Source organism: Anabrus simplex, chromosome 2, assembly GCF_040414725.1.
Source record: "Anabrus simplex isolate iqAnaSimp1 chromosome 2, ASM4041472v1, whole genome shotgun sequence".
Classification (NCBI taxonomy): Eukaryota; Metazoa; Arthropoda; class Insecta; order Orthoptera; family Tettigoniidae; genus Anabrus; species Anabrus simplex.
In genome coordinates, this window is record NC_090266.1 from 683,999,267 (window position 1) to 684,010,901 (window position 11,635).

General features: G+C 36.7%; 1 protein-coding gene across 2 annotated transcripts in view; it reads left to right on the plus strand.

Annotated features, from left to right (window-relative positions):
* Window positions 1–10,945, plus strand: part of Acph-1 (Acid phosphatase 1) — a 261,970-nt gene extending 251,025 nt beyond the window's left edge. For both annotated transcript variants that reach the window (XM_068226254.1, XM_067141277.2), the window contains one exon: window positions 3,676–10,945. In XM_068226254.1, the coding sequence (XP_068082355.1) occupies window positions 3,676–3,800 (125 nt within the window). In that variant the 3' untranslated portion in view covers window positions 3,801–10,945. The remainder of the gene's footprint in view (window positions 1–3,675) is intronic.
* The last annotated feature ends 690 nt before the right edge of the window (window positions 10,946–11,635 follow it).

Below are 11,635 nucleotides of genomic sequence, written 5' to 3' on the forward strand. Positions count from 1 at the left end.
GTTCCACATCTACCCAATCATGTCAGATGGAGAACTTAAAGTTTTGATGCCAATTTGTACCCTAGCATGTACATTAGTTTCAGCAACAATTAAAAAAAAAAAAAAAAAAAAGTGCTGAAGTAAAGAAAAGCATGAAATACTGCAGTGGGATGACACAGTTTGCAGGGGTCTGTGGCCTAGGATTTTTTGCCCCATTGAATAAATCAGTCTTGGTAGCTCTTTGTCATGGTAAGTCACATTTTTTTATACACACTGTCTTTGGTTGTAGCTGTGGTAGGCTTAGCACCGCCATCATAATCTATATCACTCTCATCACTCACCTCAGAATCAACAGCAGCATTAATAACATCCCTGTAGCTCCACCTCTAGCATTAGAATTCTGCTGCTTTTCTTTCGTATCAATCTCTGTGTGATGTGCTGGGATCAGTTATTTGATTTTTACATTTACTTTTCATATCTCAGCAGTCCTGAAGATGGTTTACTGTGGTTTCCCATTTTCACACCAGGCAAATGCTGGGGCTATACCTTATTAAAGACCATAGTCGCCTATTTCCCACTCCTCGCCCTTTCCTATCCCATCATCGCTATAAGACCTATCTGTCGTTACAATGTAAAGCAACTTGTAAAAAAAAAAAAAAAAAAAAAAAAAAAATCAAAACTCCCTTCACTCGGTACACCATCATTTTCACTCGACAAATCATGAAATTCATGTCATCTAATTTACATTAATCACCACCACCACCACCACCACCACCACTCTGTTCCTCTATACACCTCCATATATCGTTCTCATACATGATTTCAGAGTAAAATTGTCAAAATCACAAATATAACTCAAAACATATACACATATTGTCTAACAGAGATCGTTAACTACAGAATGTAAACACAGCTGTTATGATCATGCTACCAACATACGTTCGTCATTTTTATATTTCCATGAAATAGCTAAGTTTGACAACAGGGGCTTCTTCCTTAAGCTCTGCAGAGTTTATACATTAGGTGATAGATTGAAGGTATGTATAAAATTAGTACAAACAAAGTTAAATTAGTATTGAGTTATACTGAATGTAGGACTTACTGCAACAGGTAGGAATGTAGAGTCAGCCTTTATATTGCACCTATAAGAGTTAAGATCCTAATGTCCACTACATACTCAATCTTTGTGAGTGCCTGTCTTTTGTCTTCACTTCAAAGCAGAGTGAATGCCAAATTCAGAAATCCCTAATTTTGCAGCAATCTGCTGGTTTGACCTACCAACTCTCTTGTAGGTGCTTGCAATAGCATGCATTCACTTTTCTTCACCTATGGTAAATCACCCCCTCCTTTCTGCAGTGAGTCTCTATCCTGCAAAAATGGGAGCAGTACTGAAGAGAAGTTAGTGAATGAAAACAGTCTAGACCAACAGACACACTCAAAAAGGAGGGAAAGTAGTTGCTAATAATAAATTATTTCAACAACAAAGACAAGAGAGTCTTTTAAGGTTCATAAATGATTTTGTATAGCAATAGAACAGAATCCAGGCTGAAGATTATATTACAAGTATCACACACACATAGTACCTCGAGAGTGCCAGATATAAGAATGAACAACGTGTAAAACTGTTGCCAACTATTGTGAAATTTATAAAAGTATTGTTCGGATTACACAGGACTGTATACTCTGCCGTGCATGGTGCAGGAATTATCTTCTGAGATTCCTGATAGGTTCCTATGTCAAAAGCATATATGGTCCATGTAATGTTTATTAACTCTTTCGCTGCGGAAGTCAACTTTTGTCGACTTACTTCCCTATAGCATTTGCTGCGGAAATCGACTTTTGTCGACTTGGTACTTTCTGCTATATTTTCCACGCGCTTCTTTAATAAAGGCGCATTTAATAATACAACTGTAGTCATGTAATGACTATGTACTAAGCATTGTTTGAAAACGTTGCCGCGAATACTGGACCTATGTTTACTTGTTATCTTTCACCCGCCCGCCCGCCACATTCCTGTCAGCTGTCCGGCCGATAGCAGGCTTCACTCAGCAGCTATGAGTGAGCGGAAAAACATTAGTAATGACAGTGACGAAATCTTCAATCTTTTAATGGCCGATTCTGATTCAGTCTGTTCAGTAAATTTGGACAATGAAACAAGTGATGATGTGCATAGTGATTGTTTGGAAGAAAGTGCCAACAAGGAATATCTTCATTTTGTTTCGGACTAGCGGGATATTAGTGATGTCATTGAAACTTCACTAATGAGAGGAAGAATATTGTACAATAAGCTTCAAAGAAGGGCAATTAGTGCTCCTGACTTCAGAAATTCTGTCATAATCGGACTTCTACGAGAGTATCAGCGCAGTCCGCCGATGAAATGAGGAAGACCTTCATACATACCTCAAGCGCGCCTGACGGAGACGCACTTTCTTGGAGCAGCAGGACAAGAGTCACAAACCTATTTGTGTTGTTTGTTCCTTATTGCCAGCAAAATGTTCAGAGAAAGGAAAGGGACTGTGCAAGAAAAAACAGACAGTATTTTTTTGTAAGAATTACCCAGGGCAGCCTGCAATGTGTCCAGTTCCATGTTCGGAGATGTATCACAGTAATGTGTGTTTCAAGGTCAAATGTCACTGCTAGTTTGCCAAAGTTGAGTTAAAAATGGTGCAATGGTGTTGAATGTCGCTAACCTTTAACAAAAATTAAATTTCAGTTAATTTGGAAAATACGAAAAAAATTTCATTTTTCTGTAATTGTTCTGTTTAAGACTTCAATCACATTGGAGGCACACTTGTGCAAGTAATTTGGTGGCGCACGCATGCGCAAGCTTGCATGAACAGCAATGTGCTCACACTAAGTGCAAGCAGGTGCAAGTTAATTATTATAAACAGGTCAGTTGAAATGGAGATGTTAGGCGATGAGAACATTGTTTTTAAAATGGTGTTTTAAAGTTTTTATTTTTGGATGAGCAGGAAATCAGGGAAGAGTGGGTAAACGAGTATTTTTTGGACAGAGAGGAAGATGGAGAGTATGCACGAATATTCTGCGATTGCTTAGACAGCCTGATAAGTTTTATGAATACTTCAGAATGATACCAGGCACTTTCTACTATATACTGGACAAAATCACACCTAGAATAAGGAAGCAATCTCATTTCCGAAAGTGTGTGTCACCTGAAGAGAAGCCTCGATGGTCAGAAATAAACTGAGATCACGCACGCTTGCAACTACAAAACAAATATTTTTGTTTCGAAGTGGAGTCGGATCAAGCTTGCGCAAGCGTGCACTTGCTTGTGGCGGGCAGTGTGAGCAGCGATGGGCAAGTCACCACTTGTTTCTGTCGCTTTCCTGCAGATTTTGTTTATATGTGCACACTTGCGCACGTGCGCACCAACAAATTACATGCACAAGCGTGCCTCCAATGTGATCGAAGCCTAAAAATAGCGCAGCGAAAGAGTTAAATCTGAATGAGTTTTGGATAATTGTCTTGCTCTATATTGTTTCCTTTCATGATTATAATTCTTTTTTGCATCATAATTTATTACTGTTGTGTTCAACACAATGAGATATAATAACATAATTTAAAATCTGCCCTACTAGAAATCGTAAAGAAATAATACTGGCTATGTGTATATAATGAAGGAAATTTGTTGACTGTTGCTTTGTTCAGTATGTATATTTTATTGTTTGGTTGCAGCTCTCTCCATTTCAGTTTTCCTGGCGTTCTTGCTCTTCATTTCCATCATCCTCAGTGTACTCTACTGGAAGAGACAGAGGTCCTCCTCATATTATTATCACCAAGTTCACACTGATGGTCATTGAAGCAGATAATCCAAGTGGGAATCTTGTTTTTAAGTCGTGACAAAGCTTGTTTTACTTCTCTATACTTTTAATCATTGTAATTCTGTGAACTTACCTTTCAAATTAACAGTATTTGTGAACAAGGGAGAATTACCAAAAATATAATGAATTAACCTCATTTGTTACTACATGTTACTACATATACAATTCTGTATTGACTTAAATATATTTAAAAATTCTTTCTAAGAATCTACATGTATTATCCATATGATCAATACAGTAAAATATTACCACTTAAATTAAATGCTGTTATTAGTTTTATTAGTTTGTGTGTGTCTTATTTCTTGTATATCAAGCTGAAGATGACCTTAACACATCAAAACATGTCCTTTAGACATAATGTTTAGACAGGCCATTTAATTTAAGTGGTAATATTTTATTGTATTGAACAGGTGGACAATATATATATATATATATATATATACACACATTTTACTAAGAATTTGCAAATATATCTGTTACTGTGTAAGCAGTCTGGTAGCTTGTGACATTGTGCTGAAGATAAGTTGTAGTACTCACACTGTATGGAAGCTGCTGTTCCAAAATAATTTTCAGTTTACCATGCTTTTTTATGCAGGAGCATGACTTATAATTAAAGCAGTCGGAGCTTTTTAGATAAGGATGACAAAATTGTGGGAAAAGAATGACAGTTTACTGAAAAGGAGAACAGCAAATAATTCCAAAACCTCCAAATGCATTTTAAAAACACCTTTTTATGTTTGAAAATATGGCTTTTGAAGTCTATTGCAGTATTTTGGTGCTATTTATCTGAGAAAAAATGTTCATGTGAATTATTGTACGTATAAAAGAATGCAATTACCTTGGTACTTCCATTTTTGTGAGTAATTGGAACATACAAACTAATTAAAGGACTTCAACATGTCATTGTTAATTTTCAGACAACAACAGAAAATGTAAGTAAAAAAAGAGTTATCAAATTATTGTTTTTGTGTTTCAGTGGCTCTCACACTTTTTGGTCAGTCTGACCTTTAACAAAACTTGGATACTTAGCCCTCAAATGATTGCTGAATTTATATCTTGTATTTAACATGACCTGTAACTAACACCAAATACAAGACACTACAAAAGCATGAGAGGAAAAAAAAAAAAAAAAAAAAAAAAAAAAAAAAAAAAAAAAAAAAAAAAAAAATATGTAACTTCCTGTGGTTTCTAAACTGGTAACAACTTTTAACAGGACAGCCAACATTTGCAGTAGAAATGGGTCTGGGGGCAAGATTACCAACCTAAATATATAAAAAATGAATTTTTTCCAATGTAGGTCAAGAAATAGCATGTCATGAAAGTTCAGGTTTCAATAGTGATATATTTTTAAATGCCAGATATTTTGCCATATTTTAAAATCTCTGCAGGACAGAGAAGGAAGGCTTGTCCTCCAAAAGCTGGACATCTGCTCACCCTGGGGTAGATGGTGGATAATGCCGTATTTACTCGTATCTGCTAATTGTGATCGTTCATCATCCCAGAAATCAATGAGAACATCGGACTGTGCAAATCTAGACGAAGCCATCATATGGTGGTTTAATCAAAAACGAGCAGAAGGTATCCCTGTGTCCGGCCCAATGTGTGCTGAGCAAGCAAAACATTTTCACGATGCTTCTGGCTCAGAAGGCGATTTTAGAGCATCTTCTGGCTGGCTTACATGGTTTAAGAAACACTATGGAATACGAGAAATTACTATTCACGAAGAGCGTCTCAGCGCAGACACGGGTGCTGCTGAAAAGTTCGCACAGGAATTTCAATCATTCATTGAAAAAGAACAGCTTGACCTAAGACATCTTTACAATGCAGATGAAACAGGGTTGTATTGGAAATGTTTACTGTCCCGAACATTAGTGATGCAACAAGAACAGCAAGCCCCAGGCCGCAAAACATCCAAGGAAAGAATAACCATTATGGCGTGTGCTAACGCAAGTAGTGATCATAAATTAAAATTATTAGCGATAGGGAAATCCAGAAAACCCCGTTGTTTTAAACGAGAGAATGTACCTTTGCAGTACTACCATCAAAAGGCAGCGTGGATGGACACAGATATTTAAGGACTGGTTTCACAATCATTTTGTGAAACAAGTGACGGCCTACCTAATTAAGCAGTCACTGCCAATCAAAGCAGTGCTCTCATCCACACGAAAGTGAAGTTAAAGAAGGTGATATTTATGTGAAATACCTTCCCCCTAATGTAACTTCTATTCTCCAACCTATGGACCAAGGCGTTATTGCTGCTTTAAAGAAGAACTACAGGTCAGCTCTGTTACAGCAATTGGTTGAGGAAGGCTTTGATATTCCAACATTGTGGAAGGACTTCAGTTTGTTGGATACTCTTCATGCAGTCAATAAATCATGGGACAAAATTACCGCTACTACACTCGCATGATCATGGAAATCTGTTCTAGGTGAAGAGCAAGCACTTACCGGCTTCAGTGACGATGATATTTTGAATGGGCAGCGTAGTCTCGCAACGATGATATCATTACTGAAAAACCTGGATAAATGCCAAGATGCAGAAGAAAGGGACATTATTGAGTGGTTAGACATTAAAATAATGAAATGAATTTTATGAACAAGCAGAAAATAATTATAACACTTCACATTGTATTGTAAGATACACTAGTGAAAAATTACAAAATGCCATGTGGATTATGCCAACATTCGTATCTAACAAAAAAAAAAAAAAATCGGTCATCACTTTTTGTTTCTTAGACAATTGTTCACTTTTTCTAATTTTGGATTGCTATTATGGTTTCAGGCATGAAGGTGAGAAGGATATTGTACGGAATTTGATGGTTGGTGAGGAAGACGGAGATTTAGATGATGTCTAGTGCAGGAGTGATGCAACGGAAACTCCGAAAGTTTTCCACAGCCAAGCTAGTGTCTCTATAGACACACTTATCTCTTACATAGAACATAGAGATGAATTTTCATTTTCAGATTTTGTTTTCTTGAGAAATGTACAATCCAAAATTAGAAAAAGTGAACAATTGTCTAAGAAACAAAAAGTGATGACCGATATTTTTTTTTTTGTTAGATACGAATGTTGGCATAATCCACATGGCATTTTGTAATTTTTCGCTAGTGTATCGTACAGTACAAAACCTCTGCTTGTTCATAAACTACATTTCATTATTTTAACCTATGGTTTTGTTTTTACCAGGCTTACAAATGACTGCGGATAATTTGTGGTTTTCGATAATTTGCGGAAGTACGTGCATTAATTACCACGAATTATCGGGAGTGCACTGTAGAGCCAAATTTAAAATAATGTAATAAAAATGAAACACCAGTCACATATGAATCTACTCTGAGATTGGTTGTCGCAGTTGGCTTAGAGTCCCAATGTCACTGATGTTAGGTTTTCCTTTTACCTATGTTGCAACCTTGAAATCAATGAGTGAATGTATGTATGTTCAGTCTTCAGCCCTAAAGCTGGTTGGATCCTCAACAGCTCTGCCATCAGCTGTCATAGATGGCCTAGGCATCACTGAAGAGGCGTACTAGGGAAATGAGGAATGAGGTAGTTTCCTGTTGCTTTCCTCACCAAGCCAGAAGTTGCTATTACATATCAGTCTGCCAAGCCCACTGAAATACATGCACCAACCGACCCTGTGAGCAACATTTTCACACCATTCATAGCAGGGACTGGCTGCAGAAGGAATGGCATTAGTAGCATCGTTCATATCTCAGTCACTTTCATATAGTCAAAGCCAAGGATAAGACAGAGACAGATCAATGAAAGTAACAAAATTGCTGTAGCCCATACCAGAAGACATAGTGCACTGTAAACACTAGGTCCTGCCAGCAAAGGCATAATGAGTGAATATAATGCATTAATAGTTTGCTAATTTCTAACCTCTTTTATAAAAAGACAGGGGCTGTCTAGCAGAGGCAGTAAAGGCATGCTCGGATCACACAGCCAGGTTATCAGGAGAAACAAATGCAGGGTTGAATGACCAGCGAGAAATCTTTATGAACAATTTCATGCTTGCTACAGTAGAGTCTGATAAGGTGAGGTTTGACCATTTACTCAGCAGTAAATGCTATATCCATACAGAGGGTAAGGGAGGGATGCGAGAAGAGAATTATTTTTCTCCTCCACTTTTGTGACAGGAAACATTGGGGTATGACTTGGATGTTGTTGGCATAAGTACATGATGGTGAGTACGTGTCTTTCTGGTGTTATTTGTATCCAATTATATCAAGTCTCTGCTCTCTGATTGTGGTGATAATGTTAAGGTATGTCATTTGTCTGATGCAAGATGATATTGGTATGCCATGTCCAATAATATGAACCCTCCAACATTCCTGAATTTACAAAGAAGTTGGGAGTAACTCAGATGGTAAAGTGGTGTTCTTCCAACTCCAAGTTGGCAGGTTCGATCCTGGCTCAGTCCAGTGGTATTTGAAGTTGTTCAGATATGCTGGCCTCATGTCAGTAGATTTAGTGCATGTATAAGAACTCCTGTGGGACAAAATTCTGACACCCTGGAGTCTCCTAAAACCGTAAAAATAGTTGATGGGATGTACAACCAATGTCAATGGCCATCAGACATTGATTGAGCATGGCATCTAGCTCTTCAGGAAAAGGATGTAGGCTCGTGGTTTAACATTTTTCCATTGTCCAGTGTGGACACACCTAAGGATAATCATTTAAAGTCGCATTTCATTTATGTCTTAGTTGCAAGTGATTCATACGGGGAGTTGATGTAGACTGTTACAGCCGTGTCCGGCTCCATGGCTAAATGGTTGGCGTGATGGCCTTTTGTCACAGTGGTCCCGGGTTCGATCCCCGGCAAGGTCGGAAATTTTAACCATAATTGGTTAATTTCGCTGGCATGGGGGCTGGGTGTACTGCATGTGTCGTCTTCATCATCATTTCATCATCATGACATGCAGGTCGCCTACAGGCGTCAAATCAAAAGACCTGCATTTGGCGAGCTGAACTTGTCCTTGGACACTCCCGGCACTAAAAGCCATACGCCATTTCGTTTTCGTTAACAGCCATCACACTTACAGCTGCCATAAGAATGCTGGGCTATTTTCAGGACATTCTTCAATTAATGACATCATCAGAAGAGCTTTTATATCTGTTGATGTCTTTTTTTTATCCTGGAACCGATTGGCATTAGCCATACAGATGGAAAGTGCGTTGTGGTCTGACTTGTCCCATGGAACAAGGGCAAATCTCTCTTTGGGGTGTCACGTGTGATTCATTAGCACCATCTCATCTGCCTCATATTTGCAAGGTTGCTGATTTTGCAACAGAATTGGCCATGTCCACACCTTTGTGGTATTTGCAGTCAATACTATGGAGATATGGTGTCAGGAGACTAAAGATCTTATTTCAGATATTGGCAGTCAATTATATGGACTTCCTAGAGATTCTTGTCAACAGAATTGCTATCAAGGGAGGAAATGCAGCCAGCTTTATGGGCATGTTTCCAAATACTACTCCATTGGATGAAATTTTCTATGCCCCACTGCCGTCAGGCCTGAAGATGGTTTTCCGTGATTTCCCATTTTCACACCAAGCAAATGCTGGGGCTGTGCCTTAATTAAGGTCATGGCAGTAAAATTATAATTTTACTTATATAGATATAATTTTGTAAATTTGCAAGTAACAAGGCTTGATTCTGATGTCCTTATTCATTGCTGTGGTGTTTGTTGCAAAATATTGATCATGATTTTTCTATTTTGTGATGAATACTGTGCAGTGTTTACTAGGATAACCTTCTTCAGAGGGCAATTTAAAGGGGAAAATCCTGAGATTAAGCAATGTTCATAGCAGTTCTGTTCCTAGAAATACTGTAATGTATTTAAATGAAGACTAAATCATCTGACAGGAATTTTAACTAGTAGTTTTAGTGTACTACAAAACATGCAGGATTAAAAAATAAATTTAAAAAAAAAGCCAGCTTTTAAGCCATGTGCTGCCATTATTTCAAAGCCATATTAAAAAGATTTTATTTTGAACTTTTCTTGCAAACTATGATCCATTTACAAAGTGCATGCAATAACAGCCATTTTGTTGTTCTGGATTTTTGCTTTTATTTCATTCCATCATTAGTAACTCATGTTCAACAGCTGCTGTTAGTTACTGTTCACAAACTTCATGGTATAATTTTTAAACTTACACAAAATCCCTCCAGGCAGACATGTGCTGTGCAAAGGCAAAATTAAGATTGTGAAACCTTTTTTGAAGGAATTTGTTATACTTTATCTCAATATATAAGAAATTCTGTAACTGTAGCCAGAGTCAGCCTTTATAAATTTATTACCAAAAAAATCTTATAGTCAAGGCCAGTATTACCAGATTTAACTGTATCTGAATAAAGCTTAAATCTGTACAGGAATTCAATTGAGATATTGACTCCAAAAATGATGGAAATTCTTACAGGGGTGGAATCCTTTAGCTATGTACATTATGTACTACAGTTGCAATTGAGCACAGAAAGGATGTAAGGGTCATCATATTGCACAAACAGATTGTAGTAACTTCGTACTCCTTGAATAAACTCTGTATACCTGAGAGAGATTTTACTTGTGTAGAAAGGTGCATTGGTATGAACTTTACTTCATTTAAAAGGAAGGCATTTGGGTAAAGTGAAGTTTAGTAAATTCATAAATATAACTGTGCTCCAGTAATAAATATGGCTGTATACTGATATGTATCAGTGATTTTAATGAAATAATTCTTATGATTTGGTCACCAGAGAAAATACCTCATTTTAAAAATAAATCTTCTGATTGTGAAAAGATAATTGAAAAAAATTGTAATGTTTTAGATTTTTTCTATTAGTAATTTTTGTGGAACTTTCTTGGATTAATTTTTAATTACTGTTGGAAGTGTGGTCCAATATTTACATACTTAGAGGTGCACTGTTTAAGAAGGTAACATCATTAATTTACTTAGGTCTCCCTTTGTTATATTCTTTGATTTTGGAATTAATCTTATCATACAGAAGTAAATTTAATATCTTCACGTAAGAAATTTATATCAGCTATTGCTGAGGTTTGTTGCAATGTTAATAACGTACATTTTAGAGCTTTAATTATAAAATAAAACAGTGAAATTTTATTTCTAAGTGAAAGTATGTTCTGTTTATTATATAAACATCCTATCCTCTGAAAATCCAACTTCCTCTCTCATGTCTGATAGAAGGTACTGGTGGTATCAGAGAGAGATTCCTGTAATTGAAAAGGGAAATATTTGATTGAAATACAATGTAAGCTAAAATTTACTATTACCATATCAAATAACTTGCCAATGGAATGTGAATAGCATTGTTCTCTGTAATAGAACTATTATGTTAATATCATTGAACAAAAGAAGAATTCAGGGAATATAGTCTGCAAAAAGAAAGAGTGAAAGAGCATTTCTCTGACAAGGAACCCATCCAACCTCAATGTCGAGAAAGTATACCATTCAGGACAATTATACTGTATTTGTATAACATGATACAGTATGCATTCCTAAAAAGTGGTTACTCACAAAATGTATGACTATCTGTAGTGTTACCAGATTTTTGTGGATTGCAGAAAGAGGTGAAAGAAGGTGCTTTTCAAAAAACAAACTTAACAATTTTTCACTTAGTGAAATAACAATGACAAATTTGGATATTAAAATAGAGAACCCCAGAACAGGGAATTTAACAGTTTTGGGCTTCAAGCCCCTAGTTTACATATTTACAATTTCGCAAAAGTGGTATTATTTAGACAAGGACAAAAATCTCCCAAATTCAAGAATACCTTGCTCCAAAGGTTACAAATCTATAGCCTTCCAG